General features: G+C 28.7%; 1 protein-coding gene across 2 annotated transcripts in view; it reads right to left on the reverse strand.

Annotated features, from left to right (window-relative positions):
* Positions 1-22,514, reverse strand: part of mirr (iroquois-class homeodomain protein mirror) — a 42,712-nt gene extending 20,198 nt beyond the window's left edge. For both annotated transcript variants that reach the window (XM_011496543.1, XM_011496544.1), the window contains exons 1-2: positions 22,217-22,514; positions 1,655-2,176 (exon numbers count right to left, since the gene is read on the reverse strand). In XM_011496543.1, the coding sequence (XP_011494845.1) occupies positions 1,655-2,176; positions 22,217-22,255 (561 nt within the window). In that variant the 5' untranslated portion in view covers positions 22,256-22,514. The remainder of the gene's footprint in view (positions 1-1,654; positions 2,177-22,216) is intronic.
* Positions 22,515-22,783: the final 269 nt, after the last annotated feature.

Raw genomic sequence — 22,783 nt, forward strand, 5'->3', positions numbered from 1 at the left:
GATTATAGCTTGGTAATTAATAATTCCCTATTGTTAAAAGTTAAAAACATTACTTATGACGTTCAAAATAATCAAACTATATATAATAAACATTAATTCAACATTACTTCATGTTCCAGCAAAAATATCCGTTAAATTATACAACTGTCTTATTAATTCAAGACAGAACTAAAGAAAGAAGCGAACAATCAAGTCGATAAAACATCCTGGTCGCAATTTGTGCACTCCAACAAAATTCTTGGACCTGGTCATTATTGCGTAACATACTTATAAATTCGACGATCAGTTGAAATCCAGTGGCTTTAATTGATATGAAATTCAATGTCTGTCAAAGGGGCGCATCTTTCGACGTTTTGTAATCTCTTATTCACAACCAGTACAATATCAAGAAATGCCATGAACAGTAAAGCGAATCGAGAACTGACAATGCCCTACCTCGTAAATTAAAGTAACAATCTGTAGCTTTTGAACAGAAGCAAAAAATCAAGCAGATCGCCGAAATTCATATTGTATTTACGGCACGCTGACAGCATCCATCGAATATTATACCTTTTTAGCAATTTTGTGAGATCTCATAGACATAAACTCACATAAACAGATATATAGAATTTTTTAAATAATCGTTTACAAATATAATTATTATATTTATTATGTTATTGTAAAATACTCATGTAAGAACTATTCTAATTTCGTTTTGGGCTTTTATTATGATTAATATAGCGAACTCTTCAGCATTCGTATTAAAAATAAGAAATTTTTATTTACTCTTTTAATACTACATTATACACTCCGACGGAAAAAACGTTATTTCATATTATTATGTGAAAACGTTATGACTTTACATAATATGCACTTCAAACATATATAAATATATCTGATAGTTAATCGATAATCTATCACAAATAATAATAATAAATAATAATCAATAAATGAATACAACTTTTCAAAATACCGTAACATTTCTTTTATATAGAAAATATAGTCCGTTAAAATATTTGAACGATAACGTAATTTTTTGTAATAGAGTACAAGCGAGTTCTGCGCTTTCGCATAATTCTTTACATGCAAGCATACTAGAATGTAGAAGCCTGAGGAATGGAAACCCCCTACTTTAAAGCCGATGAACCCAATTTCATTTCTCGGATCAATTTCTTCAGGCATCAGTAATTCTCGATAAAACTTTGATATATGTTTTTAAAACAGCAGAATGTATGCTTTCATTTAAATATCATAAAGTTAATACCATAGAAATATATAATTCTAATATATATTTGATTATTAATAAAAGTAGAAAAAGTAAATTAATGGAAATTTATGAAAAACTTAATCGCAATAGAATATATTTCTGGATTATGAAAAAAATAATAATGTTTTTATGTAATGGAATCATTTTTAAAATTTGCAATATAAAAATTTATGAACTTTCTTGGCATTAAAATTAATGTCACTTGCAACAAAATAATAGCCACAACGTAAATATTCGAAGTGAAATATAATTGGGAGATGCTGGGATACGCAAAAAGAGTGTCTAACTAAACAAGTGAGCCTGATAACGAGCTGACTAGAATATAAAACTCAAGAAAAATTTGCAAATCAGTATCTTCATCATTTTGTATAGGAAAGTATACTACCCGAGACAAATTGACAAACTCACCGTCGGAGTATAGAAGGGCGCCTGTTCAGCCCCTAAGCCGGGGAAATAAGCCGCCATGCCCTCACTAGCAGCGGCAGCCGCAGCCGCAGCGTAGGGGGCGCTGTACATAGAAAGGGCTGCAGTCGGTAAAGCGCCCAACCTTTGATAGCCACCGAGCAACTCATATTGGCACGAGCAGACGGTTTGACCGGTGAGGGGATCCGTGAAAATGGGCCTCCCAGTGTCACAGCATCTGCCAGGCCCAGGTCCCGAGCTCGCAGCCTGAGTCGCCGTTTGAGGTCCGCCACTTTGCGAAGCCGGACTTACGGAGGCGACGGCCGTCGGACTGCCTCCCGGTGGCCTTACCACCGCACTCGTTACCGCCATTCTCACGCCTAAAGGGTGATGGGGCTGATGAAGCGCTGTCGTTCCACCTGACGAAGAAGTCGCGTTATTTCCTGAACTACTCAGAAGGGACGAACCGATTATGGAAGCCGGAGAGACCGAGGATGACGCCAACGACGAGCTCACAGTCACAGGGCACTAAAATACAAAGCATAAATATTATTATAAAATTGATAATGCACATGTTACTTTTGTACTTTTTATAATATTATTTTATGACATTACAAAATTTCAAACATCTAAATTTCATTCTGTATTAGATCATTGAGATATGTATAATGTATTCTAGAAACATTATATCATGTTTTGTTATTATTAATAAAATTATACTGAATTTATTTATTTGAATGGCTAAAATACTTCTCAATGAAATTAATGTAAATTTAGCTGGAATTTTCTGCTCAACAATTGAGAAGGTTTTAATAAATCTTTAAAAAGTAATTTATCCTTCTGTTCGGAGATTTATTATTTTAATTATATTTATATTTGTTTATTATACAATATATTCTTTTACACTATCAGTAAAATACATAAACATAGTACATAGTACAGTAAAAAACATAGTACATAGTATAGTAAAATTAGTTAATTATTAAATTCAAGTATCGAACAGCGATTCAATTATTAGAAATATAAAAAAAATTCATATTTATGTTACCGCAATATTTAAGTCACTCGTTACATATCAAAAAAGTCTACAATAATTGGACGTTCAATGCTTCATATATCGGCTAGTTTAAAAGATGACAGCAAAAGACTTCTCATTTCAGTCATTGTGTATTCCAGTCTAGCACATACCGAGTCAACGTATTTATAACATACGCCACTTGACATTTTCCGGCATAATCGGTTCGCATTATAATATGCAGTGCGCAATATCCGGTAATTCAACAAAACAACAGACGCACGACATAAATGTTAGAACTCGTTGTATCGTATTGCCCCACCTTAAAAAAATTACTCATTGCTCATGTACAAATATAATGAAGCGACAAGGTAATTTTCATGAACTGGTGTGTCTTCGATTATATTGACGAAACTGACAACTGACGCGGATAGAGGAACAAGAAGGGAACTAATGTGACTAAGTATGGAAACAACATGGTCTCAGCAAAGCTGTCCTCTTTTTAATACTTTTTTTCTCTATCTCTTTCCGTTTGCGACGACTAATGATGTTTATTCAGACGAGACAATAACCCGCGGGCCTTTGACTCACAGATATTATATATTTTCTGCATGTATGTATGCTTGCATGTGTACCTTCAGACGAAGGAGAAGAAACTCATTGTTCAGCTTTACAAGGTTCTAGAGGAAAAGGAGGAAAAAAATTTTAAATTTCTATTAACATTATTAATAACATTTGTTCTTATTGCAGTGATCGATGTAATTGTTATAAAAAAGCAGATCTTTATAGAGGGTTTGGATATTCTTAGGCACTTCAATAAATATTTATTAGATAATATAATGTAATAATAATCTATTATTTGAGCATCATCACGAATTATAACAACTATACAAAATATTTTTTTCATAATTTAATTAATTTGATTTTTTAATAGTTGATTTGTCTGTAATATTAATTAATTGATGTGAAAAATAGCCCATTTATTTCTTTAAAAATATATTTTGCAATTTATATTTTCATAATTTAAAATTATAATTTATAATATAAGAAATTCGTATATTTTGGCGTGAATTATCAAAAAATTTACATACCTTATTTCTATTATTTATTGAGAAAAGAAATATACAATTGGTTATATAAAGATTATTCTTTGGGAAATTATTAATCGTTCGAAATAATAATTTTTGACGCATTAAAAGCTTTACATAAAAAATTTAAGGATTATTTAATAAAATAATCGGTACAATTTAAGTACATAAATTTTAACATAGCAATCATAGTATAAAATTGATATAACCGTTTTTTTCAGGCAGACGAGTAATGCATGTATGCTAAAACATTATATAACATATCTAAAACATTAGAAATACTTTAAAAAATATATTAAAATGGTTTAAAGAAGTATATAAGTATAAAACTTTTAGTAATAAGCTCAGAAAGATTCATAGTTAATGTTGAAAAAATTCATCGATAAAAGCAATCGAGTAATAGGGATATTTTTAACAAAGTATATTTATATATTTCAGGAAAATTTTGTGGTTTTGCAGGTATAATGAAAAATATTTTGCTTTATATTATAGATGATTATTTTTAAATTCTGAAAAATGATATATTTATTAAAAAGTATTTAAATTAATTTTAATACTTTTTAAAATAATTTATTCACATAACCTTTTTTAGAATTTATAATCAAATTCATGGTAGAACTTCAGTGAAGATGCGAATCTTAAAGAAAATCTTCAGCAGAACAGAGAAGTATAAATTTTTGACACGCAGGCTGAACGATGCACTACAATATATTATCCGTTTTGCATATACGTGCTTTTTGTTTGGACGTTTGGACACATACGACAGAGCTGAGATCTATTCAAACTTTTATCTTTACGCGTATTCGTGCATACACTGCATTTTGATATAGGACGACCGTGTTTTTCTTTACACTTTTTGTGCACGCTTGTATAAGATCTTCTTGAGCACCGATGCGTAAAATTACAAATTTTTCATGTATAAAGCTTACGATTAGATTTGATTGTCCACGCATTATTTAAACTTTTTCTTTTAAGAAAAAGAGATTATATGAGAAAGCAAAACGTGAAAAAATGACATATTTTAAAGTTGTTTTCAAAACGCGAATAAAATTTTATATTAATATTCATAGTGGATTGAAGGATATCATTGTATAATAGATATGAAATACATTAATAATATTCATAATCTGTAAATTGATAGAATTAAAGGTGAAACGAAAGGGTTGATGTCCAAAAGAATAAAACTGATATACAAAAGTGAGGTATTTAATTATTCGAATAAAAAAAAGTTTTCAATTTATTTCATTAAACTGATAATTATTTAACATTAACCAAGCAGATTTCTATAAAATATATTTTTATTTAAAAATAATTTATATCCGATTGAAATTCATTTATTAACTTAAGTTGTGATTTAATACTTAAATTAACATTGTGTTAAATGTATGTAATAATTATAAAATAATCTTTTAAATCTATTATACATCATTTATTAATATTATTTTTCAATCTTTATTAATTCTATTGAAATTATTTGTCGACTGTACTAACATACTTCCTTTACTATTATTTAATAAAATAATGAAACTTGTAAAATATTTTTTTTGCATGTGCACATATGAATTAAGAAAATAAAAAATAAAAAAAGTTTATACTAGGAAGAAATATTTGAAAACGAAATAGTTCAGACTGTTATATGATCTACCTCCATAAATCTCAGCATAGTTTAACGTTTTATAACCTACAACCGCAATATGCACACAAGCAAAGTTAAGCTTTGCAAAAGGATCACGCTCAGAACCGAGAACAGCTGTCGTTCTCTAAAAGGTTCTCGCACTTTTCACCAATAGGTAAAGCTCCCCTCAAACATCCCCGTTCACAAGCTTGTTCTTCCCCTCTCTTTTTCTCATTAATTCTACATCGAATACCGAGCTAAATAGATTAGAACAACTTGAGTGTTGTGCTGCCTTTAGAGATCAACGATTCTCCTCCCTTATGGGTCTGTTTACTTTGCCTATGCGTCGCTTATGATGTATGTACGTGGCTGTAAACGTGTCTGGACACGCGGCATCGAACGAGAACCGCGATTAAACATAAGATATTTATGGTATTTACGGATGAGTAACTGTGATTTTTCTGCTCACTCTGTTGACTCAATGATTGTTATACTATGACTTTGAAATCCTCGACGGTTTGATCCTTAAATCTATAGCTTCACCTTCATTCCATTCTTCGTACATTTTATTTCTATACAATTTTATGTTTATTGATAGTGATTCGTTCATGATTCGTATTTAATACATTATATATTTTTATTATGTGATTTTTTTATAAATTTAAGTAAATAATATTATAAGTTTATTATTCGTATATTTATAACGATGAATGAGTTATTTATTTTAATTTATTTAAAAGGAGTGAGTGAAGCTTTTTATTTATACTTTATGAAATGTTCTAAATTTTAACTATCACAAGCTGTTTCCGCTCCACGACTAATAAATGTTGAAATCATTGTTACTGGTTTTTCCCACAATCACCAAGTTAAATGGGTACATGTAAAATAATGTAACATGTAAATATTATACTGTTTACTGCGCGATTTGTTCCACGTTCTTTTTACTTTCCTCATTATCAATTATCAAATATACCATAATATATTTTATTTCGTAAGCTGTAATTGAATCAATATGTAAGAATTTATATATAAATTTAAAATCGAACGCAAATTTTATAATCTTGAAATTTTTATACATATATTTATATATTAATTTTCATGCTTAAAATTAAATTTTTCATCCATAATAAATTTTTTTACATTATTGTATAAAAAAATTTCAAATACATTTTTTCTACCGAATGAATAATATCAAAATAAAAAACTGTAATTAAGATCGCAAAGTTAGATCTAATTTTCTTATTGTTAAAGAAGTTTTCAAATTAGTTAAAAACGCCTCATTTAAATACAAAGAAACTACTACATATATCATGAGTTAATTTATATAAGCATTTAAGAAATTTGTAAAGTCAATCCATTCTAAAACCATTACAACATGATTTGAATTAAATTTAAGCTTTTATTAATTTTTTCTATATAAATTGTATTTTAAAATAGTAATATAATAAAAATTATAATATAGCAATACTTCAATTTAAAAATTTAACTTTTATTGTATAAATAAAATTAAAAATGACAATGCTATCAAATTTTAATATCTACATGCTTGTAATTTTGCACTTATGACAATTAAATATAAATAACAAAATTAGTATTTTAACAATAAATAATTTACCAAGTTTAATATTTCATTACATGCAACTATTTCATTTAGACAATTAAGATTAACGAATTTTCTCTCAATAGTGAATACAAAACTTAATTAATTACTAAAATCGTTTGGATAATTAATGTTAAGAAAGTGAAAGTTTCAGGAAAATTTAAAAAAATTTTTAAACCAGATATTTTGTCTTCACAAAATAAACATTTTACCAATTCTCTAAACAACTTTGCATGAAACTATAAGAAGTTAAGAAGAGAAGTCGGAAAAAAAGAGAAACTCTTTACTTACGGCATTCGTGTGCTTCGGCAAAAAGAAGCGCACGCAACGAGTAGCGAGGACTCGAAAAATGTAATAAAAAAAAATAAAAATAAAAATAAAACAAGAAACGAACGAAAAAGAAGAAAGTATCAAAGAGTGAGAGAGTGAGGGGATATACGGTATAACTATTTCCTGTGCCGACGAGACCGAGGTCTTGGGCCCTGCACGTCGATCGCGCGAGTCCGATAAAAAGCCGTCCTCTTGCGGTAGCCGCTTGCGCCCCCATCACGGAAATACAAAAGCCGCCAGGAATGCTATCCCCTTGACTCGCTACGGCCTATCCTTCTCACATGCGCTCACGAGAAGATCGGTATGAGGGTTAAACGACGAAGCGTGTTGCAAGTGACCCGTGGGCCATAATTCAAGCTCCGCGACGAGGAAAAGAAGAAGCGGCGGAAGGAGAAGAAAAAGTGCACGGGGGCCCGATATACGCCAACACCATCGTATGCAGTGTTACATGGTATAGTCGCAGTCGAATGGAGTGCCAGAGGGGTGGCGGCGAGAAAGAAAAGAAGAACGCCCAGCGATTGCATCGGACGGTAGCAAAGACTGCAACTATATCACGCCCTTGGCTTCCAGTCAGATAGTGAAAGAGAATGAGAAAGAGAGAGAGAAAGAGAGATAGAGAGAGAGAGAGAGAGAGAGAGAGAGAGAGAAAGAAAGAAATGCCAATTGCTCGGACACCTTACTCGAGTGCATCTTTTAAGAGAAGAGATGGGATAGCGCAAGAAACCTGTTTCCAACTTCTCGCGGAATATTGGGAGCGCACTGGCAATCTTTCAATACAGACTGCATACACCAACGAAAAATAATTTCATAATAACTGAAAACAAATATTGTACAGCTACATACTATTGGAGTTGAAAAATGCTTTCTACTAAATATTCATTGTCATAAATTTGAAATGGTTTAAACTATATGGTACTGATTATTCAGTTGCTCGGTTAATACTTATAAAATATAAAGTTTTAATTGAACTTTGCTGAATTTATATTTATATATATATTTGAAGAAATAATGAAGAAATAATATAAAAAAATTAAACAGATAATTGATTGATTGAATAAATTATTTACAAAAATTAATTTTATATCTTATATATTTAATTAACGCTTGTGATTATTACAAAGCAGGTATCGAAATTAAATTTTGCCTTTTATATAAATATCTAGTATGTTTATAAAAACTTGTAACATAGTGAAAATGTAGATTATTACTTCAAATAATATTATCGAAATCATAATTCTATATCTTTCTTATTAAATAAATACACATAGCAATTTAAAAATATCCAATACAGAATACACGTTTACTCTTTATGAAGTAATGGTGTTCTTCATTCGCGCTCCCTGCTTAATCGCAGACCATGTGACAGTATGAATTACAGACCTTTATATAAAGTATGAAGAGAAAACATGCAAATGCAGGTGCTCAAGTGAAAAGAGAGCATCGCAATTACTATAATATGAGAGTGACTGGGCATGTGAGTGCAATCGATGGATATCGATGCATTAGGCTCGTTACATCGTGGACTTGTTTGTTTCACGCTCGCACTAATTGCCCCTTCCGAGAGACGACACACGCACAAAACCGGAATCTCCCGTCATTTTGGTGTAGCTGTGATGTGTCTTTTTCTCGCGCTCTTTTCTGCTTTTTTATACTCTCGGTTGCAAGCTGTTGTGTTGTATACAGTTTGTATATAAATGTTTTTCTTATAGTCAAACTCCACATCATTGACCGATGTGAAATTGAAAATTACATTTTCCATTAAATTGAAAAAGTTGCAGCTCCTTGCAGAAATAGAATGAACTTAAAGTATCCATTAAAATTTGCATAATTCTACAATAATGAAGGAATTAAAGGATACTAATAAAAAAGTCTTATTTTTCAACAAATATTTCAATAATTTATATAATATAACAAATAAATTTTAGTTATATTGTCATAATTTTTTATATAATAACAACCTTAATTAAAAAATATAGATTTCTAGATAGATAAAAAATATAGAATATTCTACTATATTTTAAGATAAAATTATATAAAAATATTTTCTAACCGATTCTAGTTTAGTTCTAGTTTCTATGATACATTTAAAAAATACATAATTTTGAAACTATTAATCAAAGTACAATTATAAGGCTTCAAAAGTTGATTAACGCTAGGCATATTTCGTATTCTACAATGAATTACTTAATTTTTACAAAAATAATTAAGATTTAAGGAGAAAGAAAGAGAGAAAGAAAGAGAGAGAGAAAGAGAGAGGGAGAGAGAAAAGAAAGAGAATATAACCCTAAAAGTCTAATAATCCCAAGAGACTAGTGATGATTTTGAAACGAACTGCAGTTATTCTCAGAAGAAGTATGAAAACAAAACGAGAACTACTTCTTCTATTTCAACACCATTAATGCTTTCAATTTCCTGAGTGCCGTCTATAATGATTAATATGCATAGCAAGCAGTAATGCTATCCATTGAGCTTATGAGAATGAAGATGAAAGAGAAAACTAAGAGAAAAATATAAATAATACGTACAAGTGATATAGGTACAATTATACTATTTGGATAATATGTATATTAGTGTTCTATAAAAACGAATCAAGAATTAATCGCAACTTTTCACATGAGTTCAGTATAGGTTCAGTATATTATTGTTAGATAAAAATTGTCAATTCTTCTCTGATATTTAATACTATCAAGAATCATTTACCTAATGTATTTATATATTGATTATTTTTTATAAATATTTCATTAATTAATTTATTAGAATTTTATTTATATAGAAAGCAAATTATTTTCTTTTACTTATACCCATACGTTAATTATCCATTTTCTATTTTGTAAAAAATATATATAATAATAAAAATGTATTTATTATAAATAAATACTCAAATGATAATCTCTAAGGCAGCTTTAACCAATTAACAACTACCAATTAAAATCACTAAAGTATTAAAGTATTCACATGAAAAACTTAGAGATTTCAAAGTCTTCGTAGTTCTCCCAAATTATTCTCCCAATCTATAACAGTTATGTAATTATTACCATTTACATGTAACACTTTTATAGTATGAATATATAATAATTCATATACATAAGAGTAGGACATTGAAAACAATTTCTATTCATCATAAAAATATCTATTTACACCGAAATACTACAGATATTGGATTTGAAGCAGGTATAACAACTATTACATCACATGATGCTGACCAAATAAATTATATCATAAGGTTAATGAAATTACTTTTCAATTACGTTTTATTTTAAAATTTATTATGAAATATTGTATAGATATTCAATTTTAATCACATTACAATTACATATAAATTTTTATTTACTTAATGTATTAATACATTAAAGTTATATAATTATTATGTATAACTAAAAATATTTTTCATTTTTTAATACAAATCACAGAATTTATTAAATTTTAACTCCTTATGCTATTCAAAATAAACAACAAGGTAGTATTTAAAGAAATTTTCTTTCTTATAAGTACATAGAAGCTATTAAATTTTTTATGTATGAAATGTTTGTAAGATAATTTTAAGTTAAAATATTTAACGAGTAAATTCTAACTAGGTTGGCGACGAATACACTTATCTACACAATTACTTGTTTATAATGTGACTTCTAAACGTTTTCGTGCTTATATGCAGAAGTATATAAGTCCAATATAGCAAAAAAATTTTTTTAATAAACCAACTGTAGACAATCGTAAAGGAAAAATTAAGTCACTCCTACTTTTGTAGCTTAGATACATAAAATGTATAATTAGTTGCTCGCGCAATTTTTTCCCTTTTATTATTTCATGTTTTTCTCTCTTACTTCGGGTACGTCTGAGACATACGTAATGAGACCACGCACTTTTCGAGGCGCGCGCGTAACTGTCTATTTAAGGACAACGCCACCAATGTACGCGTCGAAAAACTTATAATATACATCGGCGCGCGTACGAATGATCGATGAGGCAGCAATCTTCGGGGGAAGAAGGCCGGCGGCTCCGCGACGAATCGATGATGAGCAAGTAACGAGCCTTGAATGGCGAGGGGTCGCGCGAAAAAAATCAAAGTAAGAAAAGCTTGTAAGCACGAACACCAGCTGGCCCGTTGAGTTGCACTATATTGTCAATATTTCGCCTTTGCAAATCGGGGAAGACGAGTCGACGCCGTCGATCAAAAGAGTTCCAGCTGAGATTTATGGCTGATGGCTGATAATCAGAATTTTTAAAGATTCTCATTCTGTCATATACCTTAAAATGTCTTGTCATCTATTTTTTACGGGCCATTTGCTGATTTGTTCTTTTTATATTTCTTATTCTCTCGTTATTGGATGTAATACATTTAAAAACTATTTAAATATGGCTAAGATAATTATTTTGCTTATACCCTTGATCTGTATTTTTTGATTATGAATAATTCCTGTTTATAGATGCATAAGTTTAATAATATATACATATAAGAAATAAATTATATATAAGCTAATTTATTTATTATATCAAATGAATAAGAAAAAAAATTAAAAAGCTTTCTTGAATATTAAAAATTCTTGTCATCAGAGTGTTTAAATTTAAATAAACTATTTAAATGTTTATGTGTATGTATGCAATAACACTATAAAGTAATATTTAATATTATTACCCCTATTCTCAACTAGATTTTTCACATACTTTACGTACAGTATGGCCGAATAGCTCGGAAATTCTTCCGTAGAAGCTCTAAGGGCATATATAAATAATCTTTATTGCTTCGAGAAAGATATACAACTCGTCGCATTATATCGAGTCCATCATCCCCTCATCACGGATCTCTCAGTATACACACGCTCTTTGACCTGCCAAAGATTCGAAGATCTTCCTACCATCGGCTGTGCGCAGATGCGTCGTGTTTGCATCCTGTATATTTGTCACGCGTGTGTCCGACGAAAAGTTCCAGTGGACTTCAGCGTCAATATTGATTCTGAAATTTCAAGGCTCGGATTCTAGGATGTGTAGCACTGCCGTTTCACTCACTTATATGCACCAGCGCCACTGAGAATGACTATGCGAAATATCGTGCCCGTGTAGACTGGATGCTTTTGAGCGGACCGTTATTTGATTTAAACGAATTTAGGACCCTTCCTTCCGCTTTCAGCGAGCTACAATGTTTATGTTAAGCCCATAATGAATTATGATGCGTGTGGGATCGAATCTTTTGTTTGAAACCACAACATGTTATTAAAATAATATACACATAAGAAGCTTTATGTTACTTGAATGATTTAACCAAATGATGTAACCAAAATTATGCTATAAATTATTTTAATAATCTGGTATTTACGAGTTTAATATTAGTATATAATTTCAGACTTGATTTAATTCTTAAATGCTTTCCGAAATTCATAGATTTCAGTTTCATAGATTGAGATTTCATACACCGTAAATAAATGAATGCAACGATGATGTCACTTCACATTTGCCTAATAAATCTTTAAGATTACATTCTAATTTTATTAAATAAACAAAATAAATAAACTGCATTTTTCAAGCATTCAATATATTGTAGTTTTTATAATGCACGAAGAAATATCCGAAGTGATACAGTTTCATTCAATTATATATATTTAAGAAATATCATTTCAAACACGATATTAAAAAAAAATTGGACAGCTTTACAAATTGAAAATTATTTATCTACCAAATCATATGATCATACATTCGAGTCACCGGATACCACGTCTCTCCATTACACATTATTAAGTGTTTATAAAACTATCAAATACAAAGTTTCACGCCGCACGGTTATCACGCGCAATATTAAATAAAGCAAAGAGCATAAGGTACTTACAATCGCACATGTGCGCAGAGGTCCACTCACTGGCATTATAATCCGACACCGGCACTTCCTTATTGATAACAAAACAGACTAAACGTCCGTTATAATGGCGAATTATCTGCAAGACTGGCAAGTGCCTGACCTCGACAAAGCCATCTGTGAGTACGTGATTTTTTAAATCCCATCTTACATGTCCTCACAACAAATGAGTTTCATAAGTATTTTAGTTCATAAATAAAACTATTAATAATGATATTCACATTCTCGTTTGTTCATTTCTCACTTGGATTATATTGAATACAATACTAGAGCATGATAATTTCGCTTAATCACGTATGTTCATCAACGTACAATTAAATATAGTAATGTATGTTAATGTTCTCATATACTCAAGTACGTTGGTATACGAAATAGAAGAATTATAGAAAATGGAATAGGAAGCCCCCTGGTGACGAGTACTGGTGAAGGAATAATGTGAAAGTGAAATTTGAGTGCCGGATGTCTCGAGCTTGACTCGACAGTATTGTCAACAATTGCTACATTGTTCTCGGTTGAGCTTTGAAGTATACCTGTGTGACATACGTTAAAATATAATATCTCTTGATTGTTAGTAAAGTACTTTACAGTTTTAGGAATGCAATACTCATATTTCGGGTACTTCCTTTGGCTTCGTTTAAACTTCAACGTCTTTAATCTTTTGTATTTTTTTTTCATTTCCTATGTTTTAATTATATATTTAATAATTTTTTTATTGTTAATTTCGATAATATAACCTACATAATTAAATTTCTTAACACGTTTTATATTTTCATAATTCTAAAAAATAATTCTTAAAAAAGAACAAAAAAGATCTCGTTTATTTAAAATAATTTTAGTTAAAAATTTAATTATTACAACATCCTATTTAATCTTTATCCAATATGTAAAATGGATCAATATTAATCTTCAACTAAATTTATATAAATTAGAAGCTTATTACAATCTTCTGTTATCAACGTTATTCACAAAATTTGCAAAAATAATATATCGATGATCGAAAACAAATTTTTGAATTTACTCTTATGTATATATGCCCAGTCAAGAATTAAAGGATGAGATTGTGCAGCGGATCCGAGTCAGCGTCTCGTGCTTTATTGTATATCAGATTGTGTCCATTCAGCGAAAAACTGTCGAGCACTGGGAAGGTCGAGAAGGCCAAGCAAATTGCTATTCTATAACTAAAGAAATCGAATAAAAGACAAAATCAAACAGCGTAAAACATTTTTTCACATAAAATCGCGTACGTATACATACATTTCTAATCAGGCCAAAAAATAATTTAATTAGACAAACAGACGTATTTTATGAGATGATTTATTATTATCTACTCAACTTATATAATAAATCTGAGAAGCAAATAAATCTAAAATATTATATTTTAACAATTGTATTAATAGATTTATAAGCATTTTTCAACGATGAATTTTACGAATATTACGAATATTAATCATAAAAGCACGTAAAAATTATAGAAACTGGTATTCGTACTTTGGTTCATACGCACATGTCTTATTTGTATAAACCATTTGAAAAGACTTATAATCACTAGTAAAGAAATAGCCATTACAATATACATATTATTAACAAGCGTAACTAACATTCGTTAGTTTTGTTGTTTGCGCGTGCCAATGATCTGTGTGCTTTCCAGGAAAGAATAAGTTAATAGTTAGAGTCGCCAGTATGCGCTCATCATACAGCATTTAGGCGCGAACACGTGTACCACGCCCCGAACACTCGGTATGTAAGCTATATACGCTAGAATGGGATGTAATGGGACCAGTACGAGTTCCGAAGCATGAGTTTATCGCCTGTCCAAAGCTGATAAATTATAGCTCGAATCGTATGAGCTTTTGGAGTGGAATTCCTGAGGGAGTGAATTCTTGACGATGCTTTAAGAGTGAAGGAAACTGCTTTACAACTAAAAAAATCTCTTTTCCCGAGTCCGAAATAGATTTATTGATAGAATAGAAGCATATTTATTTATAAACTTTTAAGAATACAGCACTGATTCGAGAACTGTTAGATTATAGATTTTATAAAAAAAAGTAGTTAAATTATTATTTTATAAGATTACACTTATCAAGATTTTAGAAAATAATATTTATAACCATGTTTTCATTTAGTTTGACAGATATATCATTTCTATTTTGAATGTATAACATTTATTACATTATGTAAAATAGATAGTACTTATATACTTGTCTGCGTACTATTTATTGTAGATGATAATTAATTAATTTTTAATAAAGATTGTTCGACGAAAATTTGAAAATTATATTAAATATATTAAACTGCATAATAATTTTAAATATATATAAATATGAGAATATCTTATCTACACATATATTCCATAATTTTGAAACCTTTTGTACCTTCCGCTACATATCTAATTAGAATTTTACTATAATAAAGATTAATGTTATTAATATGTATGTAAATATGAGAGATATAAACATCAAACTATTAGAGATTTCAGATTTCATTTTTAAAATTATAATTCTTTGGTAGACCCAAAGAAAATCTTCGAAAAGTTCATTGTTCAAATAATAAAAAATATTTTATACATTCTTATCTGAAATTTAAATCGAAATCGAAAAACACGAAAGTTTTTTAATTTATTTGTAAATCTCAAGTGAATAACATAACTTATGCATTGTACAAGAACAAATACGATTGCCTTTCAAGATGAACTTCATATAGTTGGATATATTACACCTTAAGTAGATGTTCGTGTCACAACATTTTTAACCTCGACAAAAGACTTCTATGAATATGCACATAAATATGACACCATACTTGATTTTAATCTTTTGTAAGCCTATGGAGATAAGAACTGCAAGATAGCAGTTAAAAATATGGAGTAGCCTACTTTTTCTCATTAAGTGCACAAAACAAAAAAAATGGAAAATAGATTTCCTACTATAAGCTTTTTCTGTCGAAAATTATGTTTTTTGATCTGGTTTGAAATTATGTTATAATATGTAAAGAATAATAATAATAATATAATTAATTCCATATCGTACATGGCTTATATTAAATTTAAGAAACACTATATTTTAATTAGGAAGAATTTTTATAATAATGAGAATATGATTATTCTTCTTTTTTCTGCAAAAGTCTCGTAAATAATTTAGTAATTTATTGCACTGATAAGTAATTTATAATATAATTAATAAATTTTTATTGAATAACGTTGTACACTTATATAAATAACTTTTTACAATAATAAAACCGAATTTTATTTTTCCGCTACATTTTACTGTAACTCAAGTTGCAAATTAATTAGAAAACTCAATAAAACGAAACACCTGACACAGTTTATAGATTTATCTTGTATCTCAATAATACATCTTAAAAGTTTCAAATTCTAAAACTACTTATAACTTTTTATAATATACAAATTTTATTTTGGTATTACCTTCTGAATATTATAAATATAAAATTTCACGGTTAATTGAAAATAATTGAACATTTGTAAAATATAAATGATTCAAGCAGTATCGATAAGATATTATTTTTAAATTATGACTTAATATATTTTACGAAAATGTAATACATCAAATCTTTGAATTATTTTATAATTATGAGTATATTTAAAAAATTAGATTAATTACTTTTATTGAAATAAATAATTTTTAATAAAAATCTGAATTAATTATCTGATAAAATTCGTAATTTTATCAAAATAGATGATATTTTTTAAAAAAATGTTAGTTATCTAAATAACTGCCATTTTATGTACGTCAAGTTTTTAATTGGCATATATGTTGTTGGATGAAAGGGATCGATTAAAATATAGAGCGATAGCGAGAAATATAACTGCAAATGAATGAAAACCTTATCATCTACAAACCATTAATAACAGGATACGAGTCTAATAAAAATATTGCCGTGCAATGGAAATATTAGATTTGTATTAGTTATGCATTTTCGAATAATACTAAAAAAGCAACTACTTTCAACTGAAAAATCTAATACAGCGATCAACGTTTTTTTTTTAATAAAAAATCAATAATAGATAAACAATTAAATTCTCCACTCATTAATATATCAAATGAATGAAAAGCCAATGCAGGACGTCCGCAAAAAATTCGATTTAATGTAATATGAACAAATATATTAAATATTTTAGAGAATTCTGTACTTTAAAAAAATTCGTATAATTATTCGTAAGTAATAATTAACGTATACATAATTTGCTTGTACAAATTTTCATTAATCTAAAAATCATAAGTAATCATCAATGATTCCATGATTTATTTTTTATATATAAATTGGCATTACTGTTGGTGAATATAAAATAGTTAACCTAAATTCCAATAATAATATTTTTCTATGCAATTGTTTATATAATAGTGGAAATAACTCAATAACAATAACTTGATATTTGTACTCTATAGATATTTTATACGTGGAAATTTACTTTATTATTTTAACTGATTTAACAACATAACTAAATAATTTATCCAGAACTTTTTCATTCATAAAAATAGAATTTTTATTTTAAGGCTAAAATATTAATAAATCATTCCAATTTTTATTTTTACAGAACATCGTTAAAGTATTTCCTTAGAAAATAAAATTATATGAAGATAAAGTAATTCACATATTTGTAAATTAAAAATAAATTAATAATATTTACAATAAGATATAAAAATATAGAATTAAAAGACATGGTTACATTCTTAAAGTAATAAATTTAGAAATTTTGACTTCAAATTATTCTAAATAATTATAAGTTATTATTACGAGAAGTCGTTTTATAAGTAATATTTCACTATGATTCACTCTCCAAATTATGTAAGATATTACGTATATAATAAATAAAATTATTTCCAATTAAGAATAACTGACAGGTTAGCAGCCAGTACTGATTAACTTGATTGTTTAACTTCTGTTAGTTTCTGTGCTAGTCTCACTCTTTAACTTTGTGTCGAACATTTTTTCTCATACTTACTAAATTTACGAGCGACACGACATTTTTTCATGAAAATCTAAAAATACACAAAATGAAGCCCTTCGTAGTCTCGTGTGCGCATTCTCATCCAGTCATATTTTACTTTGACAAATACGCGGCAGCTCGTTTTCGCATGCATTCACACTCGCACTCAAGGTGTATTTTTCTTTTTTCCCTGTTCTCTCCGCCTTTTTTTCGCAAATTTTTATCGTTTGTTCGTCACTTACCGGAGACATTATTGCACATACTTCGGAGCACTCGAGGATGGTGAATACAGTGAACAATCGTGGCACTTATCGTTTGTATTACAAGAATTGTATTTGTCAAGGTTATCTTAGAAATTTAGAAAACTATAAAGTTATGTCAAATTACTACTTTTTAATCTAACTTGTCCAAGTTATATACTTATACTTATATTTATTTATAACAGATATATAAATCAATTAAAAGCAAGTAATAACTTAATAAAATTATTTTTATATTAATTTTAAATAAACCAAATCTATGTAAAATAAAGACAAAAAGAGATACACAAGAATTCATATTTAAAAATTAAATTTATAGTGAATATTTACATTTGATTTAAATACTCGTTGATTAGGCTTATTATATTGAAAATGGATTAATAATTGACATATTCAGAATTCAATTTAATAAATTAATATTGTAATGGTAACAATTTATCTAAAAATAAAAATAAAATAATTGCATTCATTTAACTATTTATTGTTTTAACTTACTCTATAGAAATGTAGTAAATGTTTTAATTATTTTGATGAATTTTTTCTCTAGAATGTAATTTTTTGGTCATTTCAATTAATATTATGTGAGGGCTTAGATATGATATGACAAAACAACCGAACATAGAACTTTCGCCCGCACAAGACCGGTTTATGGCACGTAAATTATTGTCGTCTTTCAAAATATTAATTTGCGCCAGCATCTATTACATGAGTATTAAAACGTACTAACGAGACTACAATATGAAATACATATGAATGCTCATTGATCGTCCATATTGATTTACATCGCTTTTTATAATGACCAGTGCATACATTCACAACTTCGCATTCGATCGCATTAATTATTCGAGATTTCATTTCAAGTGATGATAAAAAGCTATAATGTATATAATGTATATATATATTGAAAATTGTCGATCAATTGATTATATATATATTTTTTTATTAGATTAATGAAACATTAACTTTACAGATTTGTCACTTGTAAATGTCATTATTAAATGCCTTTTGATCAAATAATTTGACCGTCTCAAAGGTTAGTAATATTACTTTTACGAACTCTGGACTAATAATCGAATTAAAAATTGAATCTCATAAATCTCATCATCGAACATCATAAATTACCTGTTATATATGTATCCAAAACTACAAAAACTAAACTACAATTACATTGCAATGACTTATATTTATTAATTTTTTATTTAAATAATTTAATATTATTTAAATTTATATTATTATTTAAATGAAAATATTTAATTTTGCATACATTATACATATAGTATATTATAATATTAGTATGAATATATCTAAAAAATATAATATAGAAAATGGATAATTACATTAAAAAATTAATAATTTTACAAATAAATAATGCCTACATTTACATATTTATCTTATTTATCTAAACTTCAATCTATTTAATAATTAGAAATAAATACAATAGAGTACTTATACTTGTAATATTCAAAATTTCTTCTTTCTATTTAATAATAAAAGTACGTTGTGAAATAAAATAATAAGCTTAACGTAACTTGCATTATATTTCATTTCCTTAATTGTTCTTTTTATCTTACAGAACTAATAAAATTTCCCTCTATCATATTATGACATATATAAGAATGTTACAAATTACATAGACTTAATATTGGTTTTTAAATAAATTATTTTAATACATGCTTATTCAGACACGTTTATTTATTAACAGTAAAAAAATAAATAATAACATTTCTGATTAAAATGACAATGATGTAATATTCTATGAAAAACCCGAATTCTCAAATGCACATAAATGTCACGAAATATAGTGCAATACTCGGCATAATATTATATGCTATAACTGCTATCGTATTTCTCTTTCCACGCCAAGCTTAACTACAATCTAGTCTGGCTTCGATTCGAAAATTTGCACCTCGTTTATATGGTTCAAAAATTTGTCGCCGTTTTCACGCGTTGATCTATATAAATTCAAATCATGAATAAATTAACATCGAACAGTCAATTCAATTACTTTTGCAATACACATTTTCATATAAGATATTGCACGTACACATGCAAAACACTGTTGCCTACATGCGTGAATAATACGTTGGATACACGTGTGCGCGGTTACACGGCGCAAGGAAAATGGCTTAGCGTCATTTAAAGCCTGACAACGCAATTTCCATATGTATATGCATGTTTAATTGTAATTTGCGAAATAATTGATTACCATTAGAACCATTAGAATTTCCTATTACTAAAAGTCTGTTTGGTTGTTTCCATTTAATTTGATCAGACTCTGATTTAGTAATTTCTATTTGTATAAAAAATACCAGGTTACAGCATTACAAGATTGTTCTTATTATGTACGATTGTTTTTGTAAATCACTATAATTTATAGGTGGATTTTATTAGTGTAATAAATTAATTTTTTATAAATTACAAGCAAGTATAATTGTGACAACGAACATGATGATCTGAAAATATTCTAAATATAATTAAGACTATTGCGCATTTAGTCAGTTACTTTAGCGCTCACGAATTTGAATAAAGAATTAATTAAAAGTAAAATAAAAAATTTCTTTTCTATTCATTTTAATAGATAATTCCTACAATAAAAACTTAAAAGTATATTAAATAAAAATGATTTGTCCTTTATATTTATGAGAAATTTAATTTAGTATTATATAAAAGTACAGATGCTGCATAGCACTGATATAATATAATAAAAAAGGTTTTTATCTACCATAAACGTTTCATGTCGCGTAAATTAAAACTTATGGAGTACAGCATAATATGGAAGACTTAGTTATTTTGTCTGTCATGTTATGTCATTCTGTTTTGCTTTTAAATCTGCGTTGTCTAGATCTGTTTCTCATTCTCTTAGACATTCTCCTTGAAATATAAATAAATAATAATTCGATGACAATATCTCGAACTATTTTGTGAGATCTTTGTAAAATTATTATACAAGTACAACTGATTTCAATATATCTAATAAAGACCACTAAAGGCCTTTGACGAACGACGGTTAGCGTATTGTTTGGAAACTTGCGATGATAAATTTGTACCAAGAACTGTAGAAGCGTTTAAATCTAGTTTTAAACAAAGGCTGTTCAAAGATAATAATATTTAAAAAACATCATTTGAAATTATAATATTTTATCAGTTAATGCAAATGCATTTTTTTAATAAAAAATACAATTTAAAATTATTTTAATAACAATTTTTGAAATTTAAATTCTATTTGAGAGGAATAAAGAATTATAAAAGACCTTGAATATATTATCATATAACCAACTTATAATTTCTATACATTACATCAGTCATTTTAGAATCAGTTATGTGTTAAAAGATTCAAAGCTTCAAAGTAAATAATAGATAATCTAATACATTATAAAAAATTGTTAAAAATTAATTTGGTTGCATCGATTATTATAATTTAATTTTGTCATATTGATTGTGTTCGTAAAAAAATTTTGGTATATCGATTTTATAAGGTATACGCTTATAAGAATCTCTTAAACTCAACAATATATGATGATTATAATATTAATGACTTATAAGTAGTTTCTGTACAGTAACAATCTAAATGATTAATTTTTCTAATATGGGATATAACTATACACTGACAGCTTAAAACAATTTATACAATACAAATATTCATTAAATCGTACATATTAATTTCATTAACTGGAACGATAGATTATGATCAACATTGTTTTATAAAAGTCATAAAGAGAGATGGTCTTTGGTAGCACCTCTCACAGTGCCATAAAGAGCTCCCTAAGAGCTGTATATTTCATTCATCGTGGTATGTGAAATGTAGGAGTCCTCATCGAAAAAGAAAGTCAGAACTGGGTGAGAGGTCACTCTTTCTTGTACTAAAAGACTCACCTGTAAATTTGGCGATCGTCTGAAGGAGAACTGTGACATGATGCGTCGGCCGCGAAAGGGCCGCGATGTTCGGGGACGCCCGCTACGCTATCATCGTTTTATCCTTGCCGTCCACATACGCGCATTCAACACGTATACACGGTGCGTATACGGCTGCGTAGATGGTAACGAGCGCGCGGACACAGTCGGCGCAAACGGGCTGTTCGTCCGCCCTCCAGCTCACGCGTTATCTGAGCGATAAACGTGTCCCGTGCACGCGCTCCTCTCCCTCTCTCTCTTCCTACGACTCGTGCGCGATCGGTACGGTACATGCAGCACAGATGTCAGAGTGCAGCCGTTCACGAATATCGTGCGGCCGAACAATAGACGAACGAACGAATGAACGCACGACGGAAACGGTTTGATCGCACTGTTCACTGATCATGTATACTCGGGCCTTCCTCACATATTTCTCAAGTCATCATTGACGTTGCTCAAAACGTACCTTCCACTTCGTGCCCTCGCAAATCCCACGATGACCTTGAAAATATCCGTATCCGCTCTCCGGAAATCACTAAAAACCAAGGT

The sequence above is a fragment of the Ceratosolen solmsi genome, unplaced genomic scaffold (genome assembly GCF_000503995.2).
Source record: "Ceratosolen solmsi marchali unplaced genomic scaffold, CerSol_1.0 scaffold29, whole genome shotgun sequence".
NCBI classification, from domain to species: Eukaryota; Metazoa; Arthropoda; class Insecta; order Hymenoptera; family Agaonidae; genus Ceratosolen; species Ceratosolen solmsi.